General features: G+C 40.5%; 1 protein-coding gene across 3 annotated transcripts in view; it reads left to right on the top strand.

Moving 5' to 3' along the window:
- Positions 1-2,987: 2,987 nt before the first annotated feature.
- Positions 2,988-21,813, top strand: part of LOC130075587 (rho GTPase-activating protein 40) — a 30,752-nt gene continuing 11,926 nt past the window's right edge. For 2 of the 3 annotated variants that reach the window (XM_056240289.1, XM_056240290.1), the window contains exons 1-9: positions 2,988-3,245; positions 11,719-11,794; positions 11,867-11,981; positions 13,870-14,090; positions 15,583-15,661; positions 17,123-17,274; positions 20,000-20,165; positions 20,250-20,341; positions 21,084-21,161. In XM_056240289.1, coding sequence (XP_056096264.1) covers positions 3,052-3,245; positions 11,719-11,794; positions 11,867-11,981; positions 13,870-14,090; positions 15,583-15,661; positions 17,123-17,274; positions 20,000-20,165; positions 20,250-20,341; positions 21,084-21,161 — 1,173 coding nt within the window. In that variant the 5' untranslated portion in view covers positions 2,988-3,051. Of the gene's footprint in view, positions 3,246-8,953; positions 9,351-11,718; positions 11,795-11,866; positions 11,982-13,869; positions 14,091-15,582; positions 15,662-17,122; positions 17,275-19,999; positions 20,166-20,249; positions 20,342-21,083; positions 21,162-21,813 lie in introns of those variants that run through there. The other variant, XM_056240292.1, reaches the window with a different exon arrangement.

Below are 21,813 nucleotides of genomic sequence, written 5' to 3' on the forward strand. Positions count from 1 at the left end.
AAGTATGACCATATTAGCCCGGTTCTGTCAACACTGCATTGGCTACCTATTAAACATCATATAAATTTTAAAATATTGCTGATTACTTACAAAGCACTAAATGGTTTAGCTCCCAGTGCTTGAGCGAGCTCTTAACGCATTATAGTCCTTCACGTCTATTGCGATCTCAAAATGTATGAGTTTTGTCTCATTTATTGCATTTATTGTATGACTCTTCATGAGGATCTTGCAGAGGTTTTAATTATTAATTAATTAATTAATTAATTAATTAATGCTTGAACAACAATAACATAACAAAATTGCCAAGGGTGTAAATAAATATAAATATATAAAATATAATTACAAAAAATATAAACAATAAATACATTTGTCATTTATAAGTTTAGAAACCTGCCATCATAACCTCATTTTATTGATAAACTTGTGATTAGCAGCGAAAGAGGTCAGGATCAAACCACCTGGCGCGCGACACACACACATGCGGGCGCGCGCGCCGTGACGTCACGTGATGATGCGGTCCTCCTCAGCTCCATCTGTCTGTCAGACAATAGCGACTCGTGCTTGTGTGTGTGTGTGTGTGTGCAGCATCAGCGCTATTAAAGATTCAGTTATTATTATCAACATCCGTTATCCTCATCATCATCATCATCGGACGCGCGGAGCAGCTCGTCTCGCAGGTCAGTCAATGCAGTCAGTCTGTGTTTAACTCGTCATTAATATCTGGGATCAGTCGCTATATTTGCGAAATAAATGTCTTGAATTTGTAATGCTAGCGCTTTTGCCGGTTGCTATGGGAAGTAGACCTGTTGCTATGGGCGCGTGTGTGGTGCGGGAGCGCGCGCGCGCTACAAACACAACATTCTCTTTGTCCGGATGGAGAAAATCTGCATGATGCTCCGATGCGTGAGTGTGTGTGTGTGTGTGTGTGTGTGTGTGTGTGTGTGATCGCACGTGAACATGATACTAGCAACGCCAAGGCCATGCGTTTGATTACCATACATGATCTATAGAATGTGTATCTTTATTCTTTAATGCAGTGTATGTGTTTTGGGATAAAAGCGTCTGCCAAACCATTGCTGTGTGTGTGTGTGTGTGTGTGTGTGAGAGTGAGTGAGTGAGAGTGAGGGTGTGTGTGTGTGTGTGTGTGTGTGAGTGAGAGAGAGAGAGAGAGAGAGAGAGAGAGAGAGAGAGAGAGAGAGAGAGAGAGAGAGAGAGAGAGAGAGAGAGAGAGAGAGAGAGAGAGAGAGTGTGTGTTTGAGTGAGAGTGTGTGTGTGTGAGAGAGAGAGAGAGAGAGAGAGAGAGAGAGAGAGAGAGAGAGAGAGAGAGAGAGTGTGTGTTTGAGTGAGAGTGTGTGTGTGTGAGAGAGAGAGTGAGCATGTGTGTGAGTGTTTGAGTGAGAGTGTGTGTGTGTGTGTGTGTGTGTGTGTGTGTGTGTGTGTGTGTGTGTGTGTGTGTGTGAGAGAGAGAGTGTGTGTTTGAGTGAGAGTGTGTGTGTGTGTGTGTGTGTGTGTGTGTGTGTGAGAGAGAGAGAGAGAGAGAGAGTGTGTGTTTGAGTGAGAGTGTGTGTGTGTGTGTGTGTGTGTGAGAGAGAGAGAGAGTGAGCATGTGTGTGAGTGTTTGAGTGAGAGAGTGTGTGTGTGTGTGTGTGTGTGTGTGTGTGTGTGAGAGAGAGAGAGTGAGCATGTGTGTCAGTGTTTGAGTGAGTGTGTTTGTGTGTGTGTGGTGTGTGTGTGTGTGAGAGAGAGTGAGTGTGTGTATTTGTGCTTGTGTGTGTGTGTGTGTGTGTGTGATTTGTTGTAACACATCAGCACTGACAAAAACACTGACACTCTCGAACACACACTTGCTGCACAACAAACAGTCCAGTTTCATAATTAATAAAGCATAATAATATTTGTTCACTCAGTGAAGAGCTTCTGTAATATTTTATATTTTCTTTGAATGCACATTATAAAATCATGAACCTGCAAACACAGGATTCTGCATATTTCAACCGTTAAATATTTTATTAATACTTTGAGATACTCAATACTTTAATACTCAAAATAAAAATGAAAGTATTAGTGAAGTATTGTGTTTATATACACTAGCTGCCAAAAGTTTGGGGTCGGAAAGATATTTTAATGTTTCTGAAAGAGTCTCTTCTGCTCACCTGTGTTTATTTGACCAAAAATACAGTAAAAACAGTGAAATATTATTATGATATAAATCCACTGTTTTCTATGTGAATATATAGTAAAGTGTAATTTATATCCTGTGATCAAAGCTGAATTTTCAGCATCATTACTCCAGTCTTCAGTGTCACATGATCCTTCAGAAATCACTCTAATATGAGGATCTGATGATCAAGAAACATTTATGATTATTATCAGTGTTGGAAACAGTTTCATATTTTTGTGGAAACTGTGATAATTTTATTTTTCAGGATTCATTGATGAATAGAAAGTTTTTAAAAAAAAACACAGTTTATTTGAAATAGAATCTTTTGTAACATTATAAATGTCAGATGCACACTGACCCCAAAATAAAATGCTGATTATGTTACATAATTGTATTCTAGTGTATTGTTTGGCCATATTTAAGCTTTTTCCACAGTGGAAACGCAGGATTGTTGGCCTTTGGACTGTTGCGTATCAACATCAGAGTTGAACCGTTAGTTGACGTCGATGTTTGTCACAAGTCTATTAATCCTGCAAACTATTCCCTCAAAACTAAGACCTCAGTTTTCCAGGTGATTGTGCAAAAGCAAGCGATCAGATTATGATCCAGAGCGAACGAGTGTGTCAGATCATTCATCAGCTTCAGACGGAGAGAACCAGTCCTCTGTTGAGCCTGAAACAACTGGTTTTAGTCTGAAAGCTGGCGTTGATGGACTAGATCAGGGGTTTAGTGGTTTAGTCTTCTTGCGGTTGAGTTTGATTCTGAAACTGGTTAGTTAGCTGCTTTTGATAGACTCGATCAGGGGGTTTAGTCTTCTTGCGGTTGAGTTTGTGAGTGTGTGTTCCCGTGTTTCCCGTGATCCGCATGTTTCCGGCTCTTCCTGTATCAGGATGCTGGGATGTGGAGACGTTCCTGTGCGAAGCGTTCTGGCTCTGGTGTGTTTACATGAGGAGATTACAGGCGCTCGACGCGAGCTGTATCTGCTGAAGAACCAGATGCCGTGGGGGAAAGCCACCGGCCGACTCCTGCGCGCGGGGAGAACACACACTCCCGCGGGGAGAACACACACTCCGACGGGGCGCAGGTAGGACCCGACCCGACACTGGAAACTTTAGTCTTTCCATTCCACAACAGCTTCTTTACAGAGGAAACAAGTTGTTTAGGTTATTAAAATATTCTTGATACTGAGAAAATAGAGATTCTAAAATTCTACTGAAAAGTTTGTAAAGAGCCTGAAATGGTTCTTCTGTTGCATTGCTGTGAAAATGTGTCATTGGACATCTACTAGTTCTCCTGAATATCACACTGTTCTTAAAGTGGTCGAGTTACTAACATCTGCACATGAGAGTCTGAACCGAAGCTGCTCTTGTTTGAATACTTTGGAAAGCAAGTTAAACTGTGGAAAGTCCCGGCAAACAGGGAACGTTTTTAGAATTGTCTGGCAATGTTCTCTCAAAGTTAGTCCAGTGATTTTTAAAAATGCAACTGTTACATTTAAAGGGTAATAATGGTACATGCACTTTTACAAGTTGATTGTACTGAAATGTGTGTTGGCAGTGCCTGTACACAACCATCATATAATGATAAAAATCCATCCAGTGTTTTTGTTTTAATCTCCTTATATGTTTTCCCCTGCCTCAAATCGAGCCGTTCGAGCCTGTGATGTCACACGCTCGGAAGCCCCTCCCACGATTTTTGATTGACAGGAGCGTTTCAACACAGACCCGCCCTCGCTCATGAGCGAGCGGTCATCATAGTCCGCTAGTGTTGATACGCTGGAGCAGAATGGCTCTAAGCGATTGTGGTGTTCTGTTCTTGGGTGTAATAACGAACAGTCATTTTAATGTTCCTAAACCCGAACCGCTGAAGACGCAGTGGCTGAGTTTTGTTTTCGAAGGGAATATTCCCCACGAGCAACGTCAATGCGTTCATGTTTGCGCGAATCATTTCACACACCAGACTGCTTATAAACGAGGGTCAGTATGAGCTGGTTTTGCTAAGAAGCTGCTCATGAAAAAACCCTCAACTGTTGTCAAGGCAACACTCCACATGCCTTGTGTCTAAACGCCCACAGAACAGAGGGGCGGAGTCAGCACAGCTCATTATCATTTAAAGGCATATGCACTGAAACGGCGTGCTGAAAACAGCTGTTTTTGACCAGGTAAAATTAGAGTTTTCTTAAAATACTAATGAGAATTTTTAATAAAAGTATATTACAAAGTTTTCATTTAGACCCTAAACATTCATATTAACTTGTACAAAAATGGCATTATATGACCCCTTTAAAAATGCAACTGTTAGGTTTAAAAATGTTACTGGTACGTTTAAAAATGCAACTGTTACGTTTAAAAATGCAACTGTTACGTTTAAAAATGTTACTGTTACGTTCAAAAATGTTACTGGTACGTTTAAAAATGTTACTGGTACGTTTAAAAATGCAACTGTTACGTTTAAAAATGCAACTGTTACGTTTAAAAATGCAACTATTACGCTTAAAAATGCAACTGTTACGTTTAAAAATGCAACTATTACGTTTAAAAATGCAACTGTTACGTTTAAAAATGTTACTGGTATGTTTAAAAATGTTACTGGTACGTTTAAAAATGTTACTGGTACGTTTAAAAATGTTACTGGTACGTTTAAAAATGCAACTGTTACGTTTAAAAATGCAACTGTTACGTAAAAATGAAAATGAAACTGTTACATTTAAAAATGTTACTGTTACATTTAAAAATGTTACTGTTACGTTTAAAAATGCAACTATTACGTTTAAAAATGCAACTGTTACGTTTAAAAATGCAACTATTACGTTTAAAAATGCAACTGTTACGTTTAAAAATGCAACTATTACGTTTAAAAATGCAACTGTTACGTTTAAAAATGTTACTGGTACGTTTAAAAATGTTACTGGTACGTTTAAAAATGTTACTGGTACGTTTAAAAATGCAACTTTTACGTTTAAAAATGCAACTGTTACGTAAAAATGAAAATGAAACTGTTACATTTAAAAATGTTACTGTTACGTTTAAAAAAGCAACTATTACGTTTAAAAATGCAACTGTTACCTTTAAAAATGCAACTGTTACGTTTAAAAATGTTACTGGTACATTTAAAAATGCAACTGTTACGTTTAAAAATGCAACTGTTACGTAAAAATGAAAATGAAACTGTTACATTTAAAAATGTTACTGGTACGTTTAAAAATGTTACTGGTACGTTTAAAAATGCAACTGTTACGGTTAAAAATGTTACTGTTACGTTTAAAAATGTTACTGGTACGTTTAAAAATGTTACTGTTACGTTTAAAAATGTTACTGTTACGTTTAAAAAATGTTACTGGTACGTTTAAAAATGTTACTGTTACATTTAAAAATGTTACTGTTACGTTTAAAAATGTTACTGGTACGTTTAAAAATGCAACTGTTACGTTTAAAAATGCAACTGTTACGTTTAAAAATGCAACTGTTACGTTTAAAAATGTTACTGGTACGTTTAAAAATGTTACTGTTACGTTTAAAAATGTTACTTGTACGTTTAAAAATGCAACTGTTACGTTTAAAAATGTTACTGGTACTTTTAAAAATGTTACTGGTACTTTTAAAAATGTTACTGGTACTTTTAAAAATGCAACTGTTACGTTTAAAAATGTTACTGGTACTTTTAAAAATGTTACTGGTACTTTTAAAAATGTTACTGGTACTTTTAAAAATGCAACTGTTACGTTTAAAAATGTTACTGGAATGTTTAAAAAAAATTACATTTTAGAACGTTCAGAGAACATTCAAAAGTAACATTCTCAGTATATTTGTAGAATGATACAATGGAATGTTCCCTTTGTGGTCACTATTTTTTTTTTTACATTTAAGAAATGGCACGTTTGAATGTTCAGAGAAATAACGTTTGCAGGGTTCGTACAGGGTGCTTAAAGTGCTGGAATTTGACGTTTGAAATTAAAGTCCTGGAAAACCCTTGAAAACTTTATTTTTACCATTTTGTTTTATTAGTTTATTTTTGTTTATCTATTTACCTTTTTAGAATTTGAAAGATAATAAAGATAGTCTGATAAGTGAGATCTCTGATTATAGTCCTGGAAAACCAAAAAAAGTAGTGCTTGAAAGTCCTGTATTTTCATTTTACAGTGTGTGTACGAACCCTGTAATAATATCTAAATGTTCTTAGTAAGACTATGGATTCAACAGTGCATTTTCTGGCATTAGGAGTAAACCTGGTGGGCAGTTCAGCTCACATTACATAACTATTGAACTCTGCAAACCGTAAGAATATTTCCGACTGCAAGATCCCGTCCGTGAGTGTGAGGAATGGACAGACTGTGTGTGTGTGTGTGTGTGTGCTGCTTTACACAGGAGAAAAGCTTCTAACTCTCTCAGTCGAGTCAGATTGCCTTCGCAATAACAAGCAACAAGTAGTGGTTTAATGTGTCAGAGCGCGATATTGCTTTTTTGTGTAATGTTTCAATAATCAACATCAGCATTGTGCAAAATCGGTTGGTTATATTAATTAGAATACTGTTTAGTGTAAATGTATTAGTAATTTTTGGTGCTGTGATTGATTGCAGGGTTCGTACACACACTGTAAAATGAAATTCAAGGACTTTCAAGCACTAGTTTTCAAGGAGAGATCTCACTTATCAGACTATATCTGTATTATCTTTCAAATTCTTATGTCAAATTCTAAAACTTTCAAATTGACTAAATTCAAAGCTGTATCATACACTTGAATAATTATATGAGTAACATCACACTCATAGCCACGTGAACTGGCTCTATATCAATATCAGACGGCTGTGAACAGATGTTTTATCAATAAAGTTAAACACTAATTTCTAATATAGCCTATTGACTTCCAATAATTCAAGCACCTCTTCATAAATATGGCCGTTTTCAAGGGTTTTCCAGGACTTACATTTCAAAACGTCAAATTCAAGCACTTTAAGCACCTTGTACGAACCCTGTGATTGTAAAAATAAATGATAAAGTCTAATATTCGTATCATTAAAAGCATAATGCCTGTAAGCTATGAAGCAGCTTTAATATATGACCGTAATCTAGTGACTGTGTAACTGTTATAATGGCAGCCTGAACCTTTAGTGTTCACTCGCTCTATTAAAGTCACATTATTGTGTGTGTGTGTGTGTGTGTGTGTGTGTGTGTGTGTGTGTGTGTGTGTGTGTGTGTGTGTGTGTGTGTGTGTGTGTGTGTGTGTGTGTGTGTGTGTGTGTGTGTGTGTGAAACAACAATGGATCTCAACATGTGGAAGGACGGGGACTTTTCAGGTTTAAAAATACTCTGACGTTCTTCCGGCACGAGAACCTGAAGCGAAAACACAAGCCTGATCGCCTTCATTCCATCATCTGAAGATCCGAGAGCTTGTTCATGTGTGCGACTCAAACCGTGTGTGTGTGTTTACCACTCCTGGACACTTTATTATTCACTATGAGGAAAGAAGCAGCAGCCTGAGAATGAACAGAACAATGAAGTGTGTGTGTGTGTGTGTGTGTGTGTGTGTGTGTGTGTGTGTGTGTGTGTGTGTGTGTGCGTCATACGGCTTCCTGTTAGGCTGACCAGGAGATTCTCTGTGTGTGTATTGACAGATTTAATGCGAGATGACAGAGTTGTGTTCGCATCACTAATTCATTACGACAGAGGAATGTGTGTGTGAATATGAGGAAGATGCGAATGATGAGCAGAACTTCTAAAGATCTGGGTTTGGATTCGTCCATATACTGTCAACGTGTAAAGAGAAAAAATATTAAAACTAATGATTGACATCTGTGTCCATGTGCTTTTGTTTGATCAATATTTCAGGTAATCTGTGCATTAACCCTCTGGCGCTCTTCGGCCATTTTTGTTGTTTTGTGTGAATTTTTTACTTCATTAAAAAAGTACGAAACTTGGTAAAGGTTTTGGCACTTGTGCTCCTCGCGGTCAGAGTTCCTCTAGTGGAAGCGTTCGGAACTGCAGCCGAACAACACTGAACTGAGACATCAACCTCACAAAGTTTAGATTTATGGCTTTGATTTTCTTGCAGTTTTAGAGTAAAACGTGATTTTGAAAATAAATATTTCATATAAAAATTGTATATATTATTTTTGTGCATTGGTCATTTGTCATATGTAAAATTCTGTAACTTTAAGTTCACTTTTTAAAACTGTTTTCACTTCATCAATAATCTGCCGAGTGTCGTGTTTGAGAAGAGATCAAACTTCAGTCTGTCGCTCTAAAGCGTTCAAGATTCTCCACAGTTTAAGCTGGACATTTCATTTTCATGTCTACGCTCAAAAAGTGAATAAATGGATTATAAACACAGCGTAAATATAATTTAGTACCATAAAATCCCCTAAAAATACAAAATATTAAATAAATTATAAACTAAAATATAGTACATTCATTTCATTGACTAAATAAATAAATAAGTAAATTCGGTCATATATTTTTGGCATTTTAATTACTTGGACTAGTATTCAATTTTCCTGTGTGACATGAATTTTTAAAGTGGTAAACATTGCATGTGATCTCGGTTAGTTTCAGCTCATAAATACTGCATGAAGAGTGATTGTAAAAGTCACATGTGGGTCCGAGGCTGAAGATTATTTTCATCCAAGTTATGAATGGCATGTCGTGTGTGTGTGTGTGTGTGTGTGTGTGTGTGTGTGTGTGTGTGTGTGTGTGTGTGTGTGTGTGTGTGTGTGTGTGTGTGTGTGTGTGAATGAGTCGGGTGTGTCCCAGATGAGCAGGTTTAGGTGTGAGTGATGTGGTATTGCTGGTTTTTTCCCTCCGGCACGCACACACACACACACACACATAGCAGAGCAATGAGCAACTGATGAGTCGCGTCCGTGTGCATCTTCTGTTTGAAAGCGGGACATTTTTACACTCAGAACTGAAGAAGTGGAGCATAAAATAAGCAAATCTATTGGAGAATGAGGAATATCTGACGGAATATTGTAAATATTCAAACATTATTATTATTCATCTGCATTGATGGAGCTGTAAGTGAGAATGTACTTTATGGACTTGAAGCCCAGGGAGGAGATTGTGGTGCGTTTGGTTCGATCTAAACCCATCCAGCGCGGAAAACTGTGTCGCCCGAGACGTTTCCTTCTTTACCTGCATGAGCAACACTCAACCAGACACACACACACACACACACACACTCAACGCAGTGCCAGGTACAGTCTTTACTAAACTCACTCTGAGAATATGGTTTACGGTGCGTGTGTGAGAGTGTGTGTGTGAGTGAGTGAGTGAGTGTGTGTGAGAGTGAGTGCGTGAGTGAGAGTGTGTGTGTGAGTGTGAGAGAGAGTGTGTGTGAGTGAGTGAGTGTGAAATAGATCCAAAGTGACAGTAAAGACATTTATAATGTTACAAAAGATTCTATTTCAAATAAATGCTGTTATTTTGAACTTTCTATTCATCAAAGAATCCTGAAAAATAAAATGTTTCTTGAGCAGCAAATCATATTAGAATGATTTCTGCCATTAAACACACACCAGTCAGATCAATAGTGTGTATCGGTGTAAAATGACATCATCATGACGCTGAAGTGACTGACATGTTTAAATCTCTGAGTGGTTTCAGCTTTAATCTGTGCAGCTGAAGAGAAACCGCTCTTCACTGAGGTCCGTCAGCAGAAACTCGTGTGTGTGTGTGTGTGCCAGTCACCTGCAGAAGCTCATTATCACCTCAAAGCGTTCGGTGGTCCTGCAGGAACGGAACAGGAAGTAGTTTGAGTTCTTCATGTAGAACATGCATTATGAAGGTAATATGATGCTATAAAGAATCGCATGCGCAGGGTAAGATTTGTAAAGGTGTAAATCGCCTTTCAAGTGTAAGAAAATTTTTTTTACTGCATATACACTACCGTTCAAAAGTTTGGGGTCAGTGAGAATTTTATTTTTATTTTTTGGAGGAAAGAAATCAATACTTTTATTTATCAAGGACAGTAAAGACATTTATAATGTTACAAAAGATTCTATTTCAAACAAATGCTGTTCTTTTGAACTTCCAATTCATCAAAGAATCAAAAAAAAACCAAAAAAAACTGTACAACTGACAGACCAACAACTGTTTCAACACTGATAAAATAATAAATGTTTCTTGAGCATCAAATCCTCAAATTATACTGATTTGTGAAGGATCATTTGACACTGAAGACACTGACACTGGTGATGCTGAAAATTCAGCTTTGATCACAGGAATAAATTACACTTTACTATATATTCACACCGAAAACAGCTGATTTACACTGGAATAATATTTAATACTATAACTGATTTTTGTTGTATTTTTAATCAAATAAGCGCAGCCATGGTTAGCAGAAGAGAATTCTTTTAAAAGTATTTAAAATCGTACCGACCCCAAACTTTTGAACGGTAGTGTAACTGTTATTGGTAAGTGTATTGCATGTATTGTGAAGCTGCAGCTTCATGCTGACGCAAAATAAATAGGATCTGTATTCTTCTGACTTCCATTTTTCCGCACTTACACTTTTGGCACGTTTTTTTTTCCGCACAAATACGGCCAAAAGCACCGCAAGCCTCTGAACAGCAATTTGCAAGCGAAAACAACAGAGTCAGGAACTGCAATAAAGATTGATCACGTAAAACCAACCTTTGTGTAAACAAATTAAACTGTTGCAAATGTCTAAATGACTTGTTGTGTGCATGGAGCAACAACGCTCCCGAAATAACCCTATTTGTACAGTTGCGTCTTTCTTTTTTTCTTTCAGTTTTGGCGCGATTCTCTCGCTCATTGAGTTTTGCAAGCGCGAAGAGGAGGGCGGGTCCACCTTCTTCATGTAACCAATCAAATGAGCTTCTAGCTAACTCTCGACTTACTCTTATCTAATTGGTTCAATAAACACGGCAGTCGCCAGAACACATCATTATCTTCATTTGGCTCAGCATCGTTCTCGTGGCAGAAATGGTACTTTTAATGCACACGTACATGTTAAATAAATAGTGCTTTGTAAGTAATCAGCAATATTTTAAAATGTATACGATGTTTAATAGGGAGCCAATGCAGTGTTGACAGAACCGGGCTAATATGGTCATACTTCCTGGTTCTGGTAAGAACTCGAGCGGCTGCGTTTTGGACCAGCTGGAGTTTGTTTATTAAGCGTGCAGGGCAACCACCCAGTAGAGCATTACAATAATCTAGCCTTGAGGTCATGAACGCATGAACTAACTGTTCCACATTTTTTCATTGAAAGCATATGACGTAAATTAGATATATTTTTAAGATGGAAGAATGCGGTTTTACAGATACTAGACACGTGGCTTTCAAATGAAAGGTTGGTATTAAAGAGGGTTCCTAACCGACGACAAGACTTGACAGAGCAGCCATCAAGTGTGTGTGAGTCAGTTCTGCAGAAACGTAACGAGAAGTAGTTTGAGTTCTTTGTGTAGAACATGCATCATGAGAGCGGCTGCATTGACACACACACACACACACACACACACACACACACTCATCTCTCGCTTTATCTAGTCTGGTGTTTCTTCCTCACCATTCTCTTCCTCTTCCGGTGTGTTTCAGGGACTGCAGCCTCAGCGCGATGAACGTTGAGTCCTGGACGGACCCCCGGGACCCGCAGCCGGACTCTCCCGATCTCCTGAAGCCCGACTCTCCTGATCCCGATCCCGATCTCCTGAAGCCCGACTCTCCTAATCCCGATCCCGATCTTCTGAAGCCCGACAGCTTGTGCCTCGAGTCCTTCTGGACTGAAGTGGAGAACATCCGGAGCAGCAGCGACTCCGAGCCGGACAGCAGCCGCAGGAGAGACTCCCGACAGTCCGAAGGTACGGAGATGGGGAGACATGATGATGCTGTGGGATGAGATACGCGCTGATGGATTGACACAAGTGTGTGTGTGTGTGTATACTGTTGCAATGGAAATTATTCAACCCACATTGCAAATCAGGATTATTGGCAAAATGTACAGACTTTCAGCTGTTTGCAATGAACAAATCAAAAATTACAAAAAGTAATTGGAATAGATCAACACAACAAATGTTTCTATTGGTTCCCCAAATTCTGCAGTCTCAAAATTATTCACCCCCTGAATAGATTCTCTCACATCAGCACAAATCTGCAAAACAGGCGTTGTCTCACTAATCAAGGGCTTCATTAGTCGCACCAGGTGTGCTTGAGCTAGAACACATGAAAAATCTGAACTGGCGAGGTTTGTAGAGTGTCACGTTTGACTGCAAGTTAGAAATATGGCTGAAGAATGAAAGAAGTCCAAAAAGTTAAAAGAAGATTTCATCGCCCTTCACAAACAAGGAACAGGATACAAAAAGATAGCGAAGGCACTAAATGTTCCTAGAGACACCGTTGGAAGCATAGTTTGCGAACTCAAAACACATGCCAGAATCCAAGACTGACTCAAAAGCACAAGAAAAGAGCCCAAAATCATATAAATAAGCCACAGACGTTTTGAGCTTCTGTTCTGTGGAGCGATGAAACAAAACTGGAACTTTTGGGCCCGATGGATCAGCGGTGTGTCCTGAGGAAGAGGAATGAAGCATATGCTGTAATGAACACGGTCTACAGTTCAGCATGGTGGATCGGTGATGCTCTGCGGCTGATCTATATCCTCCGGCTCTGGAAACCTGCAGCGTGAGGAGGGAGAGATGATCACTGAAGGATCAGGAGATCCTAGGAGAGAACATCATGCCGTCAGTGAGGAGGCTGGAGCTCGGACCTTCAACAGGACAACGACCCCAAGCGTTCCTCAAACTCCACCCAGGCTTGGTGTCAGGAGAAGTCCTGGGAGATACAGTGGCAGCACAGTCTCCTGACTCGAACCCCAGAGAACACCTCTGGAGGGATTTGAAGGCGGTTGCAGCAGCAAACACAAGAATATCCCTGAACTGGAGGCCATTGCTCACGAGGAACCGGCTCAGATCAATGTGATCCCTAAGTACTAAAGATGCTTGCAATGAAGGGGGTGAATAATTTTGAGACGCCAGAAGTCATTAAAAGTTGCATTTTCAGTTAAATTTGGGGAAACCACTAGAAACATTTGTTGTGTTGATCTATTCCAATTACTTTAGTTTGATTTGTTCATTGCAAACAGCTGAAAGTCTGTACATGTTGCCAATAAACCTGATTTGCAACGGGGGTTGAATAATTTCCATTGCAACTGTATGTATGTGTGTGTGTGTGTCAATGTCAATGTTTTATTTATATAGCACTATTAAAACAACACAAGTTGACCAATGTGTTTTACATCATCTCAGTAAAAAGACAGAAGAATACAATAGTAATATAATAATAAAAACGATGATAAAAAATTACCATCCAAAAGAAGAATACGCCATGGCAAACAAATGTGTCTTAAGTTGTATTTTAAAAACATGTACAGAGTCAGCGTCCCGTAACATGTAAGGGTTATTCCAGACCGCAGACGCACAATCCCCTTTCTGGCTTAACTTGGTCCTTGCAATTTTAAGTAAATTTTGAGTTGTTGATCTCAAAGTTCTCCTGTCTGATACTCCATTAGCAGATCTGATAAATAAGTGCAAGGTCATGAAGAGATTTATACACTAATGAAAGAAGTTTAAAATCCATCCTATACTGTACAGGGAGCCAATGCAGAGAGACCAAGGACGGAGTGATGTGTTCACGGTTTTTATATTCATTAATAATCTTGTGGCTCTGTGTGTGTGTGTGTGTGTGTGTCAGACGGCGAGCAGGACGAGCTCTGGCTGCTGGATGCTGGTTTGTCTCCACTGGTAACGGGTGAAGAGGAGGACGAGGATAAAGCTGTGTTGTTGTCGACTCTCACTAAGACTCAAGCAGCAGCGGTTCAGAAGCGCATCGACTCGTACACACTCTCACTGCGCAAGAGGAACAAAACACCACCGAGACACGTCAGAGACGTCTTCACACACCCTGTCGCTCAGGTAACAACACACCTGTGAGTGAGTGTGTGTGTGAGTGTGTACCTACTTAACTATATTTTGGGAACAAATTTGTACGCGAAGTGACCAAAACCTGACAAAAACCTCCTTTAGGGACATCCTCATTTTTAAATCTGGTATAAAAATAAAGTAATTAAAGGGGACATATCATGAAAATCTGACTTTTCCCGCGTGTAAGTGCTATAATCGCTATAATCGCTATAATCGGGTCCCGGCGCTTCCACCAACCCAGAAAACGTGAAAAGTGAAACCCTAACTTTGTCCTGCTGAGGCTTTCTCTGAGAGCATGTCATAAAATAAGCCGATCAGATTTCGCTCCTTCTGGCGTATGAAGAGGATCTTATTATAATATTCCCGGCCCTTAATCTGCACGTTCACACACACCAGCGACATTGGGTTCGGCGAGCGCCAACAGAGACCAGTTCTAACGCACTGGAGAAGATCCAGCAACGCCTGAAACTGTTCTGTGGTCGAGCACAGACGACACTGAACACTATTGACCAGAACATGTCAGCGCTTTCTTATAAACACCTCAGGAACTGTGGACACTTGTGGAAGAGTTCAACATGATGAGGAGATGATCAGTGTAACTCCACAACAACTACAGAAATGTCTCCGCTAACATTCAGAAACGTGTAAAAGTGAAGCTCTCCCTGAGTCTCTCCGTAAGGCTGCACTCGCTGCTGTTACTCCTGACTCTGGATCAGTGAGATCGGCCTGTGTTGTTATTGCCGGAGTCTCTGAAGCTGATGTAAAGGCTCCGCCCTCTTCTGAACGGAGGCGGAGCTAAAGCTCATTTGCATTTAAAGGGACACACACAAACGGTGCGTTTTTGCTCACATCCAACAAAGAGGCAAATTTGACGAGCTATAATAAATGATCTGGTATTTTGAGCTGAAATTTCAGACATTCTGGAGACACCATAGATTTATATTATATCTTGTGAAAAGGGGCGTAATATGTCACCTTTAAGAGAATAGGGACAACTCTTTTAGACCATGCGCCGGGAACGCCGACTATTTTTCCCATCGTTAAACTAGCAAAAGTGGATTCGGACACTTTAGACCATGCGCTTAGAGCATTAAAATAGAACCCTTTATATTCAAAACTCTTAATGTTTTATTGCTCAGCGTGACTTTCTGTAATAAAACTATGACTTGAACTCTTTAATAGTGAGATTGAAGACATCATGCTAAAAAGTGTGTAGTTGCCCCAGTGTTTATTGTTGTATTACGACAGAATCTGTGTTCAGAAACAGTCAGTCGTGGCATTTGTAAAGGCCTGTGTGCGTTCGTGCTCCACAGCAGACAATACCACACTCACGCCATGTCAGATCATATCACTGGCACCTGAATAAAGGCTTGAATTCAGAGATAACACATTGTGTGTGTGTGTGTGTGTGTGTGTGTGTGTGTGTGTGTGTGTGTGTGTGTGTGTGTGTGTGTGTATGTGTGACTAATTGTTTTCTATTCAGTCAGCAGTTCCTGAGACACGCAACAGCGAATCTGACACGCACAGAAACATGGACAGTGTGACAAAGACACAACGATCAGGTACACACACACACACACACACACACACACACATTCTCTCTCTCTCTCACACACACACACACACACACACATTCTCTCTCTCTCACACACACACAAACACTCACACACACATTCACTCACTCACACATACACATACTCGCACGCACGCACACACTCACTCACACACACACACACACACACACACACATTCACGCACACACATTCACGCACACTCACACACACACACACATTTTCTCTCTCACACACACACACACACAAGCACTCTCTCACACACACACACACACACACACACATTCACTCACTTACAAATACACACACTCGCACACACACCCTCACACACACTCACAGACACACACACACACACACACACACACACACGCTCACACACACATTAACTCACTCACTCACACACACACACACACACACACACACACGCTCACACACACATTAACTCACTCACTCACTCACTCACACACACACACACACACACACACACACACGCTCACACACACATTAACTCACTCACTCACTCACTCACACAAACACACACACACACACACACTCACAGACACACACACGCACACTCACACACACATTAACTCACTCACAAACACACACTCACAGACACACTCAGACACACACACACACACACACACACACACACACGCTCACACACACATTAACTCACTCATACACACACACACACACACGCTCACACACACATTAACTCACTCACACAAACACTCATACACATACACACACACACACACACACACACACATTCACTCACTTACACACACACATTCACTCACTTACACATACACACACACCCTCACACACACTCACAAACACACACTCACACACACATTAACTCACTCACACACACACACACACACGCTCACACACACATTAACTCACTCACACAAACACTCATACACACACACACACACATTCACTCAAGCACACACACGCTTTTCTATTGGCTGAGAAGCTAATAAACCTTTATTGATTTATTGAACACAGCAACTTTGAGTTTTCCAGAAATACTTTGATTATTGTGGAGATCTTTGATTCCTGTTGGCATGGAAGCTAAATGTAAGATGTAATGCTGGAATGAAACGCTACAGTCTCATGATCTTAAAGGGCCGGTCAGTTCATTATTCAGTGTTATTTTCAGCTGCATATCTTCACCCATCACATCTAGTAATATAAGAGCATATGTGTGTTTAATAACACTAAAATGCTTCAGATTCAGAGAGATGGAGCCGTAATCTGCCAGAGCTTTGATTATACGAGCATGAATGCAGAATGTGCCCTTTGAACACAAGATGCAATTTCCTGCCTTTTCATATGGAAATGATATTCAAATGGATCAGATACGGAACGCTTCCCGCTGTCAATAGAACAGCCATTAACAGTGCGTGTGTGTGTGTGTGTGTGTGTGTGTGTGTGTGTGTGAAGCTGTGAGTGGGCAGGAGACTCAAGGGCTACAGATGGAGGAGATCTTTATCACAGACGTGGCGTATTGTGAACAAGCGGCCATCTTACTGAAACAAGCCAAACTACCACAGAACAACAGCAGCCAGTGCAGGAGAGATGATGGGACACTGCCGGTGAGACTGACTGTCTGTCTGTCTGTCTGTGTGTCTGACTGACTGTGTGTCTATGTGACTGTGTGTCTGACTGTGTGTCTATGTGACTGTGTGTCTGTCTGACTGTGTGTGACTGTGTCTGTCTGACTGTGTGTCTGATTGTCTGACTGTATCTGACTGTGTCACTGTGTGTGACTGTGTGTCTATGTGACTGTGTCTGACTTACTGTGTCTGACTGTGTGTGACTGTCTGTCTGACTGTGTCTGACTTACTGTGTGTCTGTCTGACTGTGTGTCTGACTTACTGTGTGTCTGTCTGACTGTGTGTCTGTCTGACTGTGTGTCTGACTTACTGTGTGTCTGTCTGACTGTGTGTCTGTCTGACTGTGTGTCTGACTTACTGTGTGTCTGTCTGACTGTGTGTCTGACTTACTGTGTGTCTGTAACTGTGTGTCTGACTGTGTGTCTGACTTACTGTGTGTCTGACTGTCTGTGACTGTGTCTGTCTGACTGTGTCTGATTGTCTGACTGTATCTGACTGTTTGTCACCATGTGACTGTGTGTCTGACTGTGTCTATGTGACAGTGTGTCTGACTTACTGTGTGTCCGACTGTGTGTCTGACTGTGTATCTATCTGACTGTGTGTCTGACTGTGTATCTATCTGACTGTGTGTCTGACTGTGTATCTATCTGACTGTGTGTCTGACTGTGTGTGTGTCTGACTGTCTGTGACTGTGTCTGTCTGACTGTGTGTCTGACTGTCTGACTGTGTGTCTGATTGTCTGACTGTCTATCTGACTGTGTCACTGTGTGTCTGACTGTATCTGACTGTGTGTCTGATTGTCTGACTGTCTATCTGACTGTCACTGTGTGTCTGACTGTATCTGACTGTGTGTCTGACTGACTGTGTCTGATTTACTGTGTCTGTCTGTCTGACTGTATGTGACTTTGTATCTGACTGTGTGTCTGATTGTCCAACTGTGTGTGTTTGACTGTGTGTGACTGTGTGTCTGACTGTGTGTGTCTGACTGTCCGACTGTGTGTGTCTGACTGTGTGTCTGACTGTGTATCTATGTGACTGTGTGTCTGACTGTATCTGTGTCTGACTGTGTGTCTGACTGTGTGTCTGACTGTGTGTCTGACTGTGTGTCTGACTGTGTGTCTGACTGTGTCCGACTGTGTGTCTGACTGTGTGTCTGACTGTATGTCGATCTGACTGTGTATCAATCTGACTGTGTGTCTGACTGTATCTGTGTCTGACTGTGTGTCCGACTGTGTGTCTGACTGTGTGTCTGACTGTGTGTCTGACTGTGTCTGACTGTGTGTCTGACTGTATGTCTATCTGACTGTGTATCAATCTGACTGTGTGTCTGACTGTATGTCTATCTGACTGTGTATCAATCTGACTGTATGTCTATCTGACTGTGTATCTGACTGTGTGTCTGACTGTATGTCTATCTGACTGTGCATCAATCTGACTGTGTGTCTGACTGTATCTGTGTCCGACTGTGTGTCCGACTGTGTCTGACTGTGTGTCTGACTGTGTGTCTGACTGTGTGTCTGACTGTATGTCTATCTGACTGTGTATCAATCTGACTGTGTGTCTGACTGTATGTCTATCTGACTGTGTATCAATCTGACTGTGTGTCTGACTGTATGTCTATCTGACTGTGTATCTATCTGACTGTGTGTCTGACTGTATGTCTATCTGACTGTGTATCAATCTGACTGTGTGTCTGACTGTATCTGTGTCTGACTGTGTGTCTGACTGTGTGTCCGACTGTGTCTGACTGTGTATCTATCTGACTGTGTGCCTGACTGTGTATCTATCTGACTGTGTGTCTGAGTGTATGTGTGTCTGAGTGTATGTGTGTCTGAGTGTATGTGTGTCTGACTGTATGTGTGTCTGACTGTATGTGTGTCTGACTGTGTCCGACTGTATGTCTATCTGACTGTGTATCAATCTGACTGTGTGTCTGACTGTATGTGTGTCTGACTGTATGTGTGTCTGACTGTGTGTCCGACTGTGTGTCTGACTGTGTGTCTGACTGTGTATCTGACTAAGTGTCCGACTGTGTGTCTATCTGACTGTGTATCTATCTGACTGTGTGTCTGACTGTATCTGTGTCTGACTGTGTGTCTGACTGTCTGTCTATCTGACTGTGTATCTGATTGTCTGACTGTGTATCTATCTGACTGTGTATCTATCTGACTGTGTATCTGATTGTCTGACTGTGTATCTGATTGTCTGACTGTGTATCTGATTGTCTGACTGTGTATCTGTCTGCCTGTCTGTCTGTTATATAGAGAGTAATAATGTATAGCGGTGGGGAAAAAATCCATACAGCATAGTATCACAATATTTATACACAGATGGCAAGTCTCGATTTTTTCAGGGCCTGAATTTCGGCTCAGAGTTGCGAGTATGGTGCATAATTTTACCGCAAGCTCTGTCTAAAATACGAGAAAGGACAAAAAGGTGGAAATATTATATATATATATATATATATATATATTAATATATTGCAGTTATTATAAAATATGCTTAAAATGTTTAAAATCGTAATAATGAAATATCATGATAAGCTTCTGGTGATTCCCATCCCTACTAAAAATGAGTCGATCATATTTGTCTATCACTAATATTACTGAAATAAAAACAGTTTAGAAGTATGATCAAGCGTCTCACCTCCTCCCTCTCTCTCTCTCTCTCTCTCTCTCTCTCTCTCTCTCTTTCTCTCTCTCAGAGGGTCATCTGTCCGCAGTGCCGGTTAGGAGTGACCCGGGTCGTGGATCTTTCCCATCAGGACCTGAAGAAGGTCCGCCAGTTGGCGCTGATTGACATGACGGCGCTGTGTGACCTTCTGGAGCTCGAGGTCAAACGACACAAAACCTGCAAAAGGAAAATCCCTGGTGAGTTTCCGGTCACCTGACCTCGTCCGTTTCGATCTGTGTCAGGAATAATCAGAATGTGTCAAATGTCTTCCCGTTTGTCAGAGAGCTGTTTGTTTGGCGTTCCTCTCGCCTCATTGGTGGAGAGCGATCAGAAGATCAAACCCAGCACTCAGATCCCACTCTTCCTCCAAGCAGTACGTGATGACATCATTTCCTGTTTCACACACACACACACACTCCCGCACACACTCACTTTCACACATACACGTACACGCACGCGCACACACACACACTCCCGTACACACACACTCACACTTAAACACTCACACAAATACACACACACAATCACTCTCACACATACACACTCTCACACACACACACTCCCGCACACACACACACAATCACTCTCACACACACACTCTCACACACACTCAAACACTCACACACATACACACTTACACTCAAACACTCTCACTCACACACACACACACACACACACACACATATACACACACACACACACTCTCAGTCACACTCAAACACTCACACACGTACACACATATACACACACACTCTCACTCACACTCAAACACTCACACACATACTCACTCACTCACTCACTCACACACTCCCGCACACACACTCACACATACACACTCTCTCACACACACGCACACTCTTCCTCCAAGCAGTATGTGATGACATCATTTCCTGTTTCACCTCTCACGTTATGCTCCAGTTTATTACGAAGCTCTCCGAAGTGGATGCATTCGAAAAAGATGCGCATGTTTAGTCATGTGACTAATATTGTATTCACCTTTACAGTGTTGCTAAAGATAAATGTTACTTTGTAACTCCGTCGCTACTTCCGTTTCATCGTGACTTTAAAAGTTCGACTCTTGGGTGTTTTCAATATGATTGTTTCCTTGTTTTCAGCTTCTGTCGTTTCTGGAGAAGAAGGGTCTCGATTCTGAGGGGATTCTGCGGGTCCCAGGCTCTCAGGCCAGAATAAAAGTAACATAAAACATTATTATAAACAAATAAGTAACATTGTTTCAATTAAAGTGCTTGTCTGAAACATTGTATTACTCGTGTTCAATGACTCGATGAACCGCTTGTTGTGTTCCTCATCTGGCATCTCATTAGTGCTGGGCAACGATTAATCACATCCACAATAAAAGTTTGTGTTTACATAATATATGTGTGTGTACTGTGTATAATTATTTTGTGTATATAAATACACACACATGGATGTATATATTTAAGAAATGTACAGTCAAACCAAAAATTATTGTTATACTAGTGTGATCAGGACACTATAGTTCATTTATGATTCTTATTGGGTGTAATATGTATAAATTATGTATAAAAAAATGTATACATAATTTATATTATATATAAATATTTTATATATAAATAATACATTTTCTTAAATATATACATGCATATGTGTGTATTTATATATATATATACACTCACCGGCCACTTTATTAGGTACACCTGTCCAACTGCTCGTTAACACTTAATTTCTAAGCAGCCAATCACATGGCGGCAACTCAGTGCATTTAGGCATGTAGACATGGTCAAGACAATCTCCTGCAGTTCAAACCGAGCATCAGTATGGGGAAGAAAGTTGATTTGAGTGACTTTGAACGTGGCATGATTG

Source organism: Rhinichthys klamathensis, unplaced genomic scaffold (assembly GCF_029890125.1).
Source record: "Rhinichthys klamathensis goyatoka isolate OS25496 unplaced genomic scaffold, OSU_Roscu_1.1 h1tg000586l_1, whole genome shotgun sequence".
Classification (NCBI taxonomy): Eukaryota; Metazoa; Chordata; class Actinopteri; order Cypriniformes; family Leuciscidae; genus Rhinichthys; species Rhinichthys klamathensis.